General features: G+C 31.2%; 3 protein-coding genes, 1 long non-coding RNA gene and 1 pseudogene across 4 annotated transcripts; 3 read left to right on the top strand and 2 right to left on the bottom strand.

The window, feature by feature from the left end:
* Positions 1-467: 467 nt before the first annotated feature.
* LOC127148115 (uncharacterized) lies at positions 468-1,144 on the top strand. Its single transcript, XM_051080981.1, has one exon. The coding sequence runs from the start codon at positions 516-518 to the stop codon at positions 1,056-1,058; it is 543 nt and encodes a 180-aa protein (XP_050936938.1). The 5' UTR covers positions 468-515; the 3' UTR covers positions 1,059-1,144.
* A 245-nt stretch (positions 1,145-1,389) lies between these two features.
* LOC103494341 (uncharacterized) lies at positions 1,390-2,403 on the top strand (annotated as a pseudogene).
* Positions 2,404-4,140: 1,737 nt separating this feature from the next.
* Positions 4,141-5,325, bottom strand: LOC103494208 (uncharacterized). The gene is made up of 2 exons (XR_007818763.1): positions 5,034-5,325; positions 4,141-4,427 (listed from the first exon to the last, which is right to left on the bottom strand). It is a non-coding gene; the product is annotated as an uncharacterized LOC103494208 (long non-coding RNA).
* Positions 5,326-5,950: 625 nt separating this feature from the next.
* On the bottom strand, positions 5,951-8,334 carry LOC103494207 (uncharacterized). The gene is made up of 2 exons (XM_008455302.3): positions 8,037-8,334; positions 5,951-6,359 (listed from the first exon to the last, which is right to left on the bottom strand). The coding sequence occupies exons 1-2, from the start codon at positions 8,202-8,204 to the stop codon at positions 6,312-6,314; spliced, it is 216 nt and encodes a 71-aa protein (XP_008453524.1). The 5' UTR covers positions 8,205-8,334; the 3' UTR covers positions 5,951-6,311.
* Positions 8,335-11,908: 3,574 nt separating this feature from the next.
* Positions 11,909-12,732, top strand: LOC103494342 (uncharacterized). The gene is made up of 3 exons (XM_008455472.1): positions 11,909-12,109; positions 12,189-12,400; positions 12,519-12,732. Exons 1-3 carry the CDS (start codon positions 11,909-11,911, stop codon positions 12,730-12,732), a joined length of 627 nt encoding a protein of 208 aa, XP_008453694.1.
* The last annotated feature ends 4,524 nt before the right edge of the window (positions 12,733-17,256 follow it).

The raw sequence follows: 17,256 nt of genomic DNA, 5'->3' as shown, positions 1-17,256 counted from the left end.
GTGGGGTAGACTTTTGGGGGATGGTATGCTCCAAGTTGAAAACATCTGTGTATTCCTCTTTTATCACTGAGCTAAGCTCATGTTAGTGAATTGTATTCTATGAGATTGTGTGAACATTAATCTTTCCCCGTTTTATTTTCATTCCATTTACTCTAATAAAAAATGATGGTGGGTGCTCGAAACATAAACTATGGTCCTCCAAGAAAATATTTTATTTCTCTATTCCATGAGCTGTGTTTTTAGCTGCTGTTATGAAATCACCAATCAAAGATAAATAGAAATTTTAATCGGTAGAAAATCATAGAGTTTATATAGCCTATTCTTTAAATCATAGGACCAAATTTGTAAATAACTAAGCAAACATAAATAAGAATACAAAGCATTCAAACAAGTGTCTTCATTGCTCAAGATGGACATTTATTTATTATTGTCTATTTTTATCTGAAACTTAATTTGTTAGACTTATTTCTCCTGGTTAACTCAAGTTCTTCCATTTTTCCTACAAGAAACAAAAAATGAAGAGCCAGAGCACATTCAGAACACGTCAATTAAAAAAGAAAACCACCAAGAAAACAACCAGAGAATCTCCAATATCCCAGAAAGTTTGTCCTCCTCCTCTACTTAATGCATTGAAAGTTTCAGCTGAACGAAATGCGGCTCGTTTTCACTTTCCTAGGCATAATAGAGGGAGAGCAGGGCCATCATCATTTACTCAGCACATTGGTCTGAAGCCATTTATGCATGATTTACCCAACCTTCCGGAGCTAGACAACCTCTTTTATCCAGAGGGTCCAATTTTAGAAGCACAGCAGCAAGCAGCAAAACTTTTTGAAGCATCAGAAACATGGTTCCTCGTTGGAGGAACCACATGTGAAATTCAGGCTGCAATTATGGCAACTTGCTCCCCAAGAGATCATATAATTTTTCCAAGGAATTCCCATGTATCCGTCATATTGGCTTTGGTGTTATCTGGTGCAATACCGAAATACATCATGCCTATGTATGACTCCAATTGGGATATAGTTGGTGAGGTTACTCCATCAGAGGCAAGTGTGTAACACTGGTTTTAAACTCATGGATATAAACTTGTCATGTAGTGTTAAATTTTTCAATAGACTATTGCTTTATTGTTACTACTCGTTGTCTTAGCTTAGCAATATCGATCGGTAACCCTCACTACTACAAAAGAGATAACTGTTGGTTTGATATAATATTAAATGCTGCACAAGTAAGCTTTATATATTCTGGTAAACTAAACATTGATTTATTATTTAATGAAGAAAATCTTTCCTCAACTTTAAACCTTCAGTCTTGATTAATACTTGTTAATATAAAGAGTGAAATCTTTTATTGCATGCACAGGTAGATAGAGCAATCAAGTATATAGAAATGGAAGGTCAAAAAGCATCTGCAGTGTTTGTTACTTCACCTACTTAATTATCATGGCATTTGCAGTAACCTGAGTGAGATTTCTCAGATATGTTATGTTAAGGGAATTCCCTTGATTGTCGATGAGGCTCATGGGACACACTTTGGGTTTCAACCTCAGCTGCCTCTTTCTGCACTCCAACAAGGAGCTGATTTGGCGATCCAATCGACTCACAAAGTTCTCTGCTCTCTTACACAGTCATCAATGTTGCACATGTCAGGGGATCTTGTAGATAGAGAAAGAGTTTGTGGATGTTTAAAAACTCTTCAAAGCACCAGTCCTAGTTATCTGCTTCTAGCATCATTAGATTCAACCAGAGCTCAACTAAGTGATGATCCAGACAAGGTTTTCAATAGAGCAATAGATCTAGCATATCAAGCAAAAAAGCAAGATAAACAAGATTTCAAGTATCTCAATCCTTGAGTGTCCCATGTTCTCCAGCTTCCCTACTTTTGATCCATTAAGACTCACAGTTGGCTTCCAACAGCTTGGTTTTTCTGGACACGAAGCAGATGAAATACTGTACAAAAACCATAACATCGTTTGTGAACTTGTTGGGAACCAATCCATTACATTTGTCATTAACCTAGGAACATTTGAAGACGATATTGAGAGACTGGTTTCAGGTATTGAGGATGTGAGCTCTTCCGCATCGATTATGAGGATTGAAGGAAGAAGCAAACTAAGTGTTTCTGCACCCTTTCCTAATGTCAAAATCAACTTGAATCCTAGAGATGCCTTCTTTGCGAAAAAAAGAAGAGAGAACATTAAAGAATGTGTTGGAAAGGTGTGTGGAGAGTTAATATGCACATATCCTCCAGGAATACCGGTAATGATTCCGGGTGAGATTATATCTGAGGAAGCGCTGGATTATCTGTTGCATTTAAAAGACAAAGGTGCCTCAATTGTCAGTGCATCTGATCCTAAACTATCTTCACTACTTGTATGCAATGTGTAAGACTGCAAAACGCTTTGTTAAGTATATACTTGAACTGGATTCAATGGTTTGAGTAATTTGTAGCTGGTTTGAGTAATTTGTAACATTATGATTATGATTTAAGTAATATATCACGTTTTTCATAAATATGCAATGTCAAGATAGAAAGAAGATTACCACAGGAAGTCAAACTCTTATTATCATAATGTTGACCTTTGAAGCTGTTAGAAGAACGATTATTGTTTGCAATGCCCCATGTTTTCACCTACAAGTAAGATAACTCCAAACGTTACCTTTGAGTTGATGTAAGTTATCCAACTACTCTAAATTTTCCCTTTGTCTACCAAATTTTGTTCTTGAACTAGATTGTGGAGAGAGATTGTTTGTAATTGGTTCACATGCATACCTTTAAAAAAGTTCACATACATATTTGATATTTGACCAACATCGACTGATTTTATAGTTTGACTATATTATTAGCTATTTACTTTTGTTAATAATAAATTTTAGCTTTTCATTCCTTTAATTTTACGTTTGCATATGATTAACTAATGGCTTATTTGAATTTTTGTGCCATCTAAAAATTTAGTTCCATTTCGAAAACCAAACTAATTTGTGAGAACAGCAAATTAAGCCATTATTATTATTATTTCTTTTATGAACAAGCAACTAAAGACCAAAATGAGTAATGACCTAACAACATAAATCATCCTCTTAAGAGAATGAACGCCAACATTTATAGATTATCGAACTAAAAAAGGACACAAGAAAATTCAAATGCTGGTATATGCATAGCCCTTGATCTATGTTCAAGGGTGATTCTAAAATGTTAAAATTCCTTTCCAAAATCACTAAAAAAAATATTCAAAATCTGATTTAGCAGTGCACTTAAAAGTGTGAATTTAAACATTAAATTGATTTTGAAGTAATTTTAAACATGCAGAATTTTGACAATATATTATTTAGCATGCATCTTAATTCTGAAATGTCCAATGATTCCTGAAGGGGTGAGTGTTTTCCATTATTCATCCATAGCTAAAGCTTCAAAGCTTTCCTCACTAACTGAAAACCTAATCATAGTATACCAATTCTAAATAAATGGTGCAAACAGATGACAGAAGCTTACCATTAACCAAAAGAAACCATGGAAACAAACACCAAAATTTCTGAGAACAACATCAAGCATCTACAAAAAACTGGCCACTGGGTTGAGATTAATGACTCAAGCTAAGAACAAACTACTAGTAAAATATTAGTATTTCAACCATAAAATAAATCAACTTCAGTTACATTAAGTTTTTCAAAAAACTGTAATTCCAATTTAGAACCACTTTTTCAACATAGAGAACCAATACCCCTGAATGAAACCTATACCATTTTACAATAAAGCTCCAAATATATATTATCAAATTAAAATACGACAATCATTTACTCACATCATTGTTAATTGGAGAATTGTCAAATGGAAAGTGGACAAAATATTCACGGTTCATGACAAAATCAAGTGCAAGTAATTTTTGTCTTTTGGATTATTATTTTTTTATCATAGTTGAAATAGTTTGTTTTGTTTATTATTCTTTAAAAAATCCCTTATTAATTTATTAATTAAAGAGAGAAAATTATCCAATCCACATTTACACCATACATACATATATAACATCTTTCTATTATAGCCTAACCCCGTTAAGTTCTTATGTTTTAGTCTCTTATCACCAGGCATATTTAGAAATTCATACAGTTTTGTGTTCTTAGGTTCAACAAGGAAAGACAACCCTAACCAACAAGAGCTAAGCTCAAATGGATTCAGGACCAGGTTCTTGGTTCAATGCCCACACCCGAATTTGTACTAAAAAAAGCCACAATATACTTCACTTTCTAAACAAGCAATATATAACTAACAATTTACAACCGTATTAATTTATAAGTTATAACCATTTGGCACAATAAAGCTATCGCATTCTTGAGTGCATCACGTCTACAACTTCAAAGAAAAAATGCAACGCCTTGATGCGGAGCTCAAAAGAACTCCTGGTACGGTCTGCCTGCATCCTCTTCTATGGTCTGTCATCATAATGTTATAAATCAAGTTAGCTTTTAGAAGAAAGCTCTTTAAAGAGTGCATTAGTAACGTGAATGAGAAGGAAAACTAATATAGATGAAGAATAACAAACAAAAACTACATGCAAATTTTTATGGAAAAGAAACGAAAAAGAGAGAAAAATATAAACACAGGTACAAGACGGGTCAGATCCAGATGCGAAATATGCTATAGACAAGTTTCAATGAACGACGGCAGTATTATCCTCCAAAAACACAAGAAAAATCATCTCATAGGATTACCAAGAAATCTAAAGTGGTCGGATTTTAACTCGCCATCCACACATATGATGAAAAGGTAATAACATAAATTCCTTACTTTTTATTTTATTACTACGATATTACATTTTCTAGTCCAATAAATGTGAGGATGGAGCTGGGACACAAACATCCAACGAAGGAGTAGATTCCTTTAACCACTAAACTAAGCTAAGCTCAAGTTAACCCAAAAAATCGAAAAGTTAAAAACCATTTCTAATTCTTCAAACTCGTCATTTCTTATCTTGATTTCAAACTATTGAGAAGAAATTGATTTTATCTCAACCAGTGGATGAATAAGAGGATTTTTACCATCTCCCCCCTCTTGGATGTAGGATCAGCCTGTGTGTTTCCCTCTTCCTTTGCACGTTAGATAACATGGGTTTCATCTCCATACCAATCCAAAAGAGTAGCCTATGTTTTTATAAACACTTCGAATTCGAAGTCCCTCGATTTTTTTCATAGTGTAATCCTCAACATAGATGATTTGAAACACACAACTTCCAGCAAGTAGATGCGGCAATTTAATGGAACAAGTATGTAAGCAGTAAACTGAAAAGCAAATCAAATCTATCCTTTTACAAAAGTATGAAAATGTTAGAAATATTTACCTACGAAAGATCAACTGAAAAGCCAATCCTCTATAAAAACGTTCTTGTGAGCTTCCATTCCTCCGCCTATTGCAGCTCTCTATCCCTGAAGTTTACCCCTTCACTTAGCCTTGTGGCAGTCGACGAATATTACCAAAATATTTATAAATATAGTACAAAATTTAAATGAGATGGTCATTATTTTCATGGTAAAACCAAAATTAAATTATCATATTTTACCATGTTTGTAGATGAGTACGTAATTTTGTTCCATTGGTTTATTTAATTCACTTTCTATAAAATTATAAATAAATAAATATATATATATATATATATATATATATATATATATATATATCAAAGTACTTTCCAATTAATTTTGAGGGAAATTGTAAAAAGTATTGACAAAATACTTAAGTTAATAATCGCTATATATTATTTAATTTTAGTAAATTTACAGTAAAAAAGCTTTTGAAAAGAAAAAAGACCAAATTTAGATTTATTAAAATTGCAAGAACTAAACGTAAAATATTTGAGAGTAACTAAAATTAGTATTTTAACCAAACCAATACCCAAACCCAGTGGCGAATCCAGAATTTTGTTGACAGAGGACTAATTGCCTGATATGAGATTAGAACCTTGAACCAAAGAGGAGCTGAGATATGCATTTACCACGAAGCTAATTACAATCATTGGTATTTCATTATTTGACACTCTATATATATATTATATATAAAGAGCATAAAGTTGAAGGGCTTCTCCCAACAGCACCCCATGTTAAGAAAAAAGAACAAAAACAAAACCAACAATGGTCTGTATTGAGGATTAATTTGAAAGGCAGAACTTCAAAATGAAAATACTCAGCATTCACAAAGTGTCATAAACTTGCACAGATCAATATTGTCTCATAATCCATCCAAATTGGAAGGGTTGAGTGTTCACATAGATGAGAAAGGTTTTATTACTTAAAAACACTGATTGCCGCGCCTTGATGAGGTGCTTAAAAGAACTTCCGGTATGGTCTGCCTGCATCCTCATCTTGCATATGCTGTCATCAAAATGTTATAAACCAAGTTATCTTTTAGAAGAAAGCTCATTAAAGAGTGCACTGCACAATGAAAATTATAGACAGTGGGTGCTTAATAATTGGAAGAAAAAGTAAGAAATAGTAATATAAATGAAGAATAACAAATGAAAACTGCATGCAAATATTTATGGAAAAGAAACTAGAATGAGAAGAAAAACAGATGAACGCTGGGGAACGGGTCGGACCACCAACATCCATAATATCCTATAATGGCTGGATATGGACACAAGTTCTATTTCCTCCAACAAAGGTTTCTGATAACTATGGAAGCATTATTTCCATTAGACTGTAAAACAAATATCATCATGGGTGATCCTCCAAAAACATCTCATAACCAGAAATCTAAAGTTCACATTTGAACTCCCCATCCACACATAAATTCCTCACCTTTTATTTTATTACCACGAAATATCCCAACAATTTTCAAGTTCAATAAAAGTGAGGGTGGAGTCAGAACACACCATGTATCCTCAAAGGAAGGAGTAGATTCCTTAGACCACTAAACTGGCTCAAATTAACACAAAAAATTGAACTTCAAAACCGTCCTTTCCTGATTCAAACTATCGACAAGAAATTGATTTTATCTAACTCAACCAATGTAAAAACAATAGGATTTTTTCCAATCCACCCTCATGAATGTAGGACCAGCCTTCCCGTCTCCCTTTTCTTTGCCCATTTTTCTTTAGGTAATGGAAGTCTTACAAAGATAGAAAGTTTGATAAAGAAGGCTTCCATTTCAAAAACAATTGGCAATGGCATGTTAGACAACATTGTTGCATCTCAAAACCAACTTGCAATGAGAAGGGTAGCCTATGTATTATATAAACATAAATCGCTTCATATGCCCCTTTTAGAGTTAGTCGAAGGTCCTCATTTAAAATGCCAAGGTGAGAACTCTTTGATCCAATATGATCTTCGCCCTCCTTTGAAAGGTGGTTCGAAAGAAAGTCTAAAACTTTGGTGACCAAGAAGCTAACAATGGCTCTTTTTGCTTCTACTTTCCCCCTTCTAAATTAGTTTGTAATTATACTCTCAACCCAAATTTATATTAGTTGTCCTTTTTTTGTAATTTGTTGGGTCACACATCCAGTGTGTGGATACAAAAAACACAAACTAAACAAAACATTGCGAAGTCCCCTGAATTTTCTAAATGTGTAATCCTCAACATAGAAGATTTAAAACATAGCACTTCCAGAGAGTAGACGCAGCCAATCAAGGGAACATACTTTGAGCAGTAAACTGAAAAAGCAAACTCAAATCTATCATTTTAAAAATGAAAGAAAAAATGCTACAAATTACTGCCAACCAATATTCACAAAATGAATCAAAAAATTGTATTCTCCAACCCGTATTTAAATCGTTACGAAAAGCAAAAATATGAACAATCGAATGAAAGGAAAAAAAAAATTGACCAATTGCAAAATCATCCAGGCCAAAATTAAGACCAACAACTTCACTAATAAACAATAAAGGAATCCAGAGTCAGAAAACATACTCAAAAATTGGAAACCCTAAAAAAGAAAAAATTTACCCCAGATTGACGCACACTCTGGGCGTCAACGGATCACAAAACAAAAGATAGAAAATAAATCAAACGACATACTAAAGGAAGAAAAAGATGGAGAGAAATGATATTACAAATTCTCTGACGATGCCCTTGTAAACAAGATAGGGAACGGCGATTCCGAAGATACCCACAATCGCTAAATTCCGGCGAGTCCAGCGGAAGTTATACTCAAGATTTTCTCTGGCAGTACTCCAATCCTCAATAAATTTGTTCTTGTGAGCTCCCATTCCTCCACCCATTGTCGCTCTGCTCGAATTTCTCCGCTTCTCTTCCTTCAAACTCTCTCTCTCTCAAGTGTACCCTCGCTTGTCCCTTCACCTAGCCTTGTGACTCAACCAGTTAGAAGAATTTTCACCACCCTTTATAAATTAGAAAAGAAAAAAAAAATAGGGAGCATTTCTATTAAACTCCCAATAAATATAATTTTAGATAATTATTTCGATTTTAGATGATAAAATTGGCGAAAATTATACCAAATTGTCAATATAAGATATTGATATTAAAATGACATTTTTGTTATACTATGAATGAGAAGTCTCTTTTGGTTCGATTCCTTTTAAAAATAAATAAATTGCAAAATTGTTAAATTTCATTATCACTCTCTCCTTAATTATGTGAAGGTTGAGTTGTATTAGACCTTACTTTAGGTTAAAAATTTTATTTTCAAACAAGATTTCAATTAGTTTAGTTGGTTGTTTATAGAAAAATTATAAAAATAAAAGTATTCAAAAAATAAATTTAAACTAGTAAATAAGTATTTTATTATTTTCAATAAACAAATATGTTTATTATTTATATTATATTTATATTTGTGCCATTTTGATATTTAAATTATGTGATTCATAATCAATTATTCACCCCTCATATATTGAAATTGTGTAAATATCGATAGAAATATCGACATGTCTATGAAAATTTAAAAGTATGGGTACAATTCACTCTTTTTTACTAATGAATAAGAAGACTTGAAAGAGAAAATGTTTAAAAAACATCTAGAATTTTGCACTTTCACTATTGTCTCCAAACTTTTTTACACAAGACATAAAGAAGTGAATTTTCAAAAGAAGATCGATACGAGTAATTAAACTAAAACACTTTCGATTGACTAGTTTGAATAAGTAATGTTTTTTCGAATCAAAGCAAGGTGTCAATTGATTGTAGAGGTACATGAGTATTGCAAACCTTTTAAATAATAACTGGAGGGAGCATAAGAGTTAGATTCCAATCTCATCCTTCACTCAAAGATCTCTATATTTTTTTGGGTGTCTAAGAAGTTCACAAGTGAATTATTGTAAGTTAGTAGGACTAAAAGATAAATGACAACTATGATCACATTATTCAATCTACTGCTTCCTGCAACCATACATCAATGGAAAAGGTGAGACGTCTTAAACAAAATTATTCCTCAAGAACGTTGAGCTAAGCACATATAGTTTTAAATAGTAGTTGATGCGATATATGCATGTAGACCTACGTAGTTCTAACGAAGCTTGTGCACAGACTTTATGAACTTATCCTTATCTTCCATAGTAGATTCCAATGTTAATTTGTTGACATATGCTTTTGGCAACACACCAAAAATACAAGGAGATGCCCAAACTTTATGAATTATATATACGTCGCAAAAACAAAATTAAATATGAAACATAGGAATCCATTCATGTCCCTCCGTTCCTCCGCCACACAAAATAAAATTAAAAGAAAACATGAAACATAGAATTTTTGTTTACGATTGCCTACCAAAAGAATTAAAAAACTCATTTAACCAAATCTAAACTATCGTGTACCATTTTATCTTGAAAAAATTCGTTTTGCCAAATGTAAACGATCGTTTACCAAATTTTGAAAAACAATCGTCCCAAATTTAAACGATCGTGTAACTATATTTAATCGTAATCAAGTTGGACGACTATGTAATCAATCTAAACGATCATGTACCAAATATATTTCACGCGCGTTGTTTACGGTATGGTTGATGGAGCATTTTTCTATTATTTTATCACGTATTTTGTGATTTCTATTGTAACCTTGTTCTTTCTTTTGTATCTTTCTGTTTGGTATGTAATTTTTTCCCATATTCACATCATTGTCAATCCGTATTACCCTTCTTCTGTCTTGTTATGTCTTATGGAAATTTTTTAATTTCCTTCGCTTCTAAAAAAGTTTGTTTGTACGTATGTTTCTGCCTGGTAAAAAAATTCGCATCATTTGTTTTGGAAATTTGTGTTTCGTAGGTAAATGCTTCTAACCTTTCCATACTTTTATCTGTATGTATGTTTATGTCTTCTTTTCTCACGTATGTTTGTGTCTTGATTTCTCACCTACATTCCATATTTTCTTTTTTGGTACACGTATGTTTTGGTGTTTTCTCACGTATGTTTGTTTCTGCCTTCTTTTTTAAGTTCTTTCTATATTTACATATTTCCTTATTGTTATTCATTTTCTTTCATGTCTTGCGTGCATCCTGTAGCTTTTCATTTGTCTGCTCATATGCTTTGTTCTTTGTTTTTCATCCCTCCTAATTGATGTTTCCACAACTATTAAATCTGGTTCAACTTATTGAACCGATTTATAAACTCTGAGGCTGCTTAACATCTATTTTCAAAAATGATTTTTACGTATAAAAACTGTTTTTTAACAATTATCATTGAATCTTCATTTAAAGTCTTTGCTTCTACATAGGTATGTAATCCTTCCTTTTCTGCTTTATTTTTCTTCAAATATCCTGCATTTAAAAAACTTGTCCTGTTTTCGACATTTGTCGTATCCCAACTTATTTACTTTTTTATGCAGAACGTCTGCGGTCATCCCATCCTTGTAAGAGGTAATAAAGATTCGTCATTTGTAGATTCAAAGTTCATATTGTATTGCTATTTTTCATTACAATTAAAAGTATGCAATTTATTTCTATTTGTAGCGTACAAGCTATCGGTTTCGTAATTAATTTTGGTATGGACATTTCATCTATTTAATAAATTTCTTATTATTTTGTTTTATTCTACACGTACCAAACTTGAAATTTGTGTTCGTTTCTTACATCGACGTAGAATACATTTTCTTTCGAATATTACAACCCCAATGTTTACATTTTCACTACTTTTTTTTCAAAAAACTTTCCTACTACCTTATCATACCAATCATAGCCGTAAAACGTGAATTTCGAATGTAATAGAAATGAGGATTATACATTTTTTTAGCTTAACAAAGTTTGAAATTGTTGTTTTTAAAATATGCAACTACGTTTTCCAACTAATTAAATATAGTACATTTAAGACGTAATTCACTACACATTCTAATACCTGTTTAACTAAATGTCTTAAGTTGTGAGGAAAATCAAACTTCGGTTGTTAAAAACATAGTGAAGTAGTAATTATGCAGTTACATTTTTAAACAATTTAACTGCTACACCCTTTTAAAACAAGGTTTCAAAGAACTTATTTGTCTGATGTTAAAATAAATGACTATCCCCAAGCAAACAATTTTCATATGTTTCTACAATTTTTATTTTCGATAATTATTATATTTATTATTTGAAACATGACATGTAACACTTAACTGCATTATTTTAAAATTTGTTTTTATGTGCAATTTGGGAATTTTTCTTGAATATGGATCTTTTGACAATGTATATTTTCAAGGAAATTTTTGGTACTTTCATATGGATCAACAAACCCTTCTTGGATTCCTAACTACGTTCACATTGGCCCAACGTCAGATGCTCCAAACATTGGATGCACTAATGAACGACAATAAGCGTCTCCCACATACCCCGTCCGACACTAGGCATAGAATTAGGCAGCTTACATACTTTCGCATGATACACGAGTCTGATTTTGTGTATCGAAAAAGCACACGCATGGACATGCGAACATTTGCTATTCAATGTCATTTACTTAGGATTGTAGCTGGTGTTTATTAAACAGAGATTATTAATGTTGAAGAAATGGTTGCGATGTTCTTGCACGTTCTTGCCCATGACGTGAAGAGTCGTGTAATTCAACGAGAATTTGTACGGTCGGAAGAGACAGTATCGCGACATTTCAACCTCATCTTGTTGGTTGTGCTACGTCTCTACGACGAGTTGATAAAGAAACTTGTGCCAATAACAAACAACTGCACAGATCAACGTTGGAAGTGTTTCAAGGTGCACAAAGTAGAAGTTGTTTGTATGTCACGAATGTTGTACAGAAAACTAATGTATGTGAATTCCTTTAAACTTGTAGAATTTTCTTGGGGCGTTGGACGGAACGTACATCAAGTTCGATCTCCCCGCAGTAGATCGCCCTACGTTCAGAATGCGTAAGGGAAAAATTACGACTAATGTACTCGGTATTTGCAACATGAAAAGGGATTTCGTATACGTCCTCGCTGGTTGGGAAGGATCCGCAGCAGACTCGTGGATTCTCCGGGATGCCCTTGCACGACACAACAGACTGTAAGTGTCAAAGGGTATTTACGATTTTTCATTCAAACACGCCATTTTGAAATTGTATATTCAACGCGCATAAACCATTGGTTTTCATGTTTAGGATATTATTATTTGTGCGATGCAGGTTATCCAAATGCTGGAAATTTTTTTGTCTCATACAGAGTGAGAGTTACCACTTGCAAGAGTGGCGTGGGCCTGAAAATGCCCCAACCACTGCAAAGGAATACTTCAACATGAAGCACTCTTTTACAAGGAATGTGATTGAGAGCGCCTTTGGTGTTCCGAAGGGTCATTGGGCAATACTTCGTGGGAAGTCGTACTATCCCCTCCAAGTCTAGTGTTGTACCATCCTAGCATGTTGCCTACTGCACAATTTGTTAAACAGGGAAATGACCAATTGCGAAGACATTGACGACTTTGAATAATTTGTCTTTTCACTACAAGAATTTTCGTCTTTGTCGACACAGAAAAACGTGGACAATTCTTTCAAAAATTGTGGACAGATAGAACTTTGCCATATTTATTTATAGTAATAATAGCATGTTTAGGGTAACCTCAATTTTGCAAATAGAACTTTGCAATACGCACACAAATGTAGTTCTATCAAATATAGGATGCAATCTAATAAGTTTAAGAACTTAGAAACTAATATACGAAGATTTTTTTTTTTAAAAAAAGAACAAATTTGTTGTAGGAAAAAATGTCTAAGGATGAGTCTTTATACATTTGTAGGAGAGATTTAAATAAGATTAACCATAATTTTCTATGCATAATTAATTTAAAATCTAAAATATTAATGGAACAATATAAAGTAATATCAATTTTGTGTGATCGGTCAAGTACACTATTGTGATCAGTCAAGTACATACATAGTGTCTCAATATAAGTACATGTTTGATATTCTTCAACCTTGATCAGGTACGTCAATGTTGCACTTGAATGTTAAGTTTATATTATTTGTTTTAATATGATATGTTGTGTTTTAGATTATTTGGTAGCCGTACAAAACTGTTATCGGTGGTTTGCCAAGTTTCTGTACGAAAGGTCAAGACATATGATCGACAATTAGTCCTCTCATATGTTTTCACGTTATATCATCTTGATAGAACAATTAGACAATTTGGTCTCAAACAAGATGTTCCACTTAACTGTAATACTTAACCACTCTTGCGCAACATTAACTTGAGAACTGCTGATTAAGAAAATAGAGTTGCACATTTGGTGATGTGATGACTAATTAAATAGTATAAGATTTATTGTTATGAGGTCTTCTTGATTGAGCAATTTGATATGGATGTAACACAAATATATCTACTGGTATAAAAATATTGCGAGGCTCTATATCACTCGATCGAGAGTAGTTGTAGGTCATCTAATACATATTTAAATATTGTCTGATTATTTTTAATAGAAATTTATTATGAATATTTTTTAATCCATTTTAATATTTCATAGAGATCAAACAACAATAAACTTCGTGATGATGCCATAATTTTCTTAAAATTTTTCAATGAATGAAAATTGTTAAATTATGTATTAATATAGAGTCCTCCACTCTTCAAAGAGAAAGATTCCCCTCTTCGCACTGGACCTAAGACTGTACATCTTTCAATCGTTACAAAGGACTTGCTTTCTATAGGCTCTCTCCCTTTTAGTAGGTTTCCACTCCTTTTGATAAGCTTCCTTTCCACTCTTAAACTCATCCTCTCAATTTACATTTAATTATTTTTCAATTATAAATAATTGCTACAAATTCGACGAAGATACAAATAAATCGGAAAATTAAAAAAAAAATAATGAAAAAAGTTTTGTCAATTTGAAAATACAAAAAAGAAAAACAACATTTTTTTAAAATAAGTTTAAAATGATATTTTAATAATAGGTTTCAATAACAATAAAATTGAACAAATTATTCTTTCAAAGATAGCTTGAATAATAAGGGTAGATTTTTTCGTTAGAGAAAAGTAAATACATATTAAATTAAAAAATATATACACGAATTTGGATTTAAAAAATAAAATGGAACTTTAAATTTATTACTACACCTTATAACTTCACTAATATTTTGATCGCAAACATATTTGTCGCTGAGATATACTTTTTGACAAAAAAAAAAAAATACAAAAATAAATATATCAGAAATTATTCTCATTATTAATAGATTTTCATGTCAATATATTTTTTGAGTTCTAGTGTGAACATACACAAAAGAAAAGTAGTATCGAAGTGTTGACAATTTTTTGGAGGTACTCGAGGGTGCTCTTTGAGTATAATAGTCATTATATCGTTAAAGATCAATAACAATTTTTTCTTTTGTTTCATTCTATTCAAACGTAGTTATATTTACATGTTGATCAAATAACTAAAATACATTTTGTAAGTTTTTAAAGTTAAATGATTTGTTAGTTACATGTTAGAAATAAAAATAAAAAGAACTTATAAAGTATTAGGCCACGGTCTTAAAAGTTTAGAGATCAAATTCACAATTTTAAAAACAAATAGCTTTGATAAGAAAACATTAGCTCAAAATTTTAATCTAAAAAACAAGATGTTAATAGATATCGATACATTAATTAATATTCTCTATAAAATCTAAACTCCACTTCCAGAGTCACAACATTATATACTATTTTATCACTAATACGAAGATAACTCGACTGTAATTTTTATTTTTATACATTTGGTAAACTTTGAACAAAAATACATTCTAATCGGCTTTGTTAATTTCGTACGACCTTCGTCACATAAAAGTTTACGTAGCTGTCGCTTAAATTTGTATTTAATCTTTTATTTAGTTCATCGTAAAATGAAAGATTCAAACTTCTAATATCAAAATTAGTTAAATCGTAAATATCATGGGTATGTTAGAGATAACTTCGAGCCACACGTAAGCAACATATTTAAAGATGAAAAACTTTTTTAAAAAAGAAAAAACAGTAGAATAATGTTGACTAATTAAGAATATAAAAATTAAACAACATGTTAAATAAAGGGGAGTCTTAGAGATAATACTATTATATATATATAAGAGTATATATAATGAAGTAAATAAAATAAAATATTATTTATTTATTTAAAAAACCAATCCACGTCAATTACCACATATCTATTTTATTTTCTTAATGCCTCCATTTCTTTGGACCTAACTGTGACGTGGCATTTGTAGAAAATTATTACGCCCACACCTCACCATCGAAGTTGGTCCAAAAAGTATTAAACACAAAATATGTTGACAATGACGTGTAAAAGAAGAAATTATTATGTAGAAATTGAAATTTCTTATGGAGAAAAATCGAAGGAATTCTTCCCTCATACGTTGTCAAAATTGATATTAAAGATTCCTGGTTAAAATTATGGTTTTTATCTTTATTTCTATCAAAATTGATATATTTAGGTGGGTTTTTTTTGAAAAATTACATCACATGAAAAAAAAAGAAGTACATCTTTTTTACATATCGTAAATATGACAAACGATAATTGAAGGGCTATCAGATGGTTATTGACTTTTAAATTTATTGTTTTTATAATTTAAAAAATGTATTATCATTGATCTTATTATCATAATTTTTTTTTGTTATTTTTGCAAATGTCCATTTAAAAAAAATAGAAATAATTGAGAAACTAAGAATAAAACTAATAAAAGATAAATTTTATTATACTCTTTTTTATAAAATATAAATATTTTGTGGATGATTTATTTTTAACGGTTTTTCTAAATTTAAATATTTTTGAATGAGAAAAATAACAAAAAGAATTTAGAAAGAAAATAAACTTAAAAATATAAAAAAATCACAAAAGAAAATTAATAGAATAATATGTGAAGAAAGAAAATGCATAAGATTAAAAAGGAAAAAAATGAACGCAACGACAGAAGCAATTGGCTTAACCATTAAGCAAAGTGGGCATCAAGAAGTGGAAGCATGAAATAATATTGAAGATGCATCCACATAAATGGACTTAAATAAGGAAATGAAACGTGTAGTAACCACAAATATAAGAAAAGAAAATTAGTATTTGTCTTACACGACGGTAGATGCCCCAACCCCAACCGCCTAAAAACCAAACGCGGTGCTTGGAGAACCCACGTGAATATTCCCTCCAATTGCGTATTTTCTAATATTCACACACACACACACACACACATATATAATTCGAAAGTTGCCATTTCACAATTTTTTTTATTTATTTAATTTCAGTGAAAAAAAGAATAATTACCCCTTTTGGATCTTGCATTCTTCTCTGTAAATTTTGGTGTTAACTATTTTGTTGGGTAATTTGTGACTTTTGCCCCTTTGGAAGACGATGGAGGTGATTTTTTCAGTTTTTAGTTTACAAAATAAATTTATATGTCTAGGAAACAAAGTCTTAGGTAGAATAAGTGTATGCGATGAGATACAGTAAATGTTAATTAAAAGACATATTTTCTAAGTTGTGGTAGTTAATAACATATGTAGAATGACTACATTGATTCATCTAATGTATATGTAATACACATGTAAAATAAAAACAAAATAAATATTTACATTTACATTTTCAAAAAATAATTTTATAATAACATGTATATCCGTTAAATGAAAATACTAGAGAAAGTAAAAAATTTAATTAAATGAAATTAGTAATTAATACACTCTATCGTGTGAGATATATAATAACATGTATATCTGTTTATTTACTAAAATATTACTATTTGAAAAAGTATTTAGAATTCAAGATTAATATTTGAAAAAATATTTAGAATTACAAGATTTTACGTCATATTACGGTTAGTTTTAGAAAAAAAATTATTTTAAATAATAAACTTTTTAAATATATAATTCATCATGATATACTATTATTTGTGTCCATTTATATTATAGTCTATC

The sequence above is a fragment of the Cucumis melo genome, chromosome 2 (genome assembly GCF_025177605.1).
Source record: "Cucumis melo cultivar AY chromosome 2, USDA_Cmelo_AY_1.0, whole genome shotgun sequence".
NCBI lineage: Eukaryota > Viridiplantae > Streptophyta > Magnoliopsida > Cucurbitales > Cucurbitaceae > Cucumis > Cucumis melo.
This window is presented reverse-complemented; position numbering and strand designations above follow the sequence as displayed.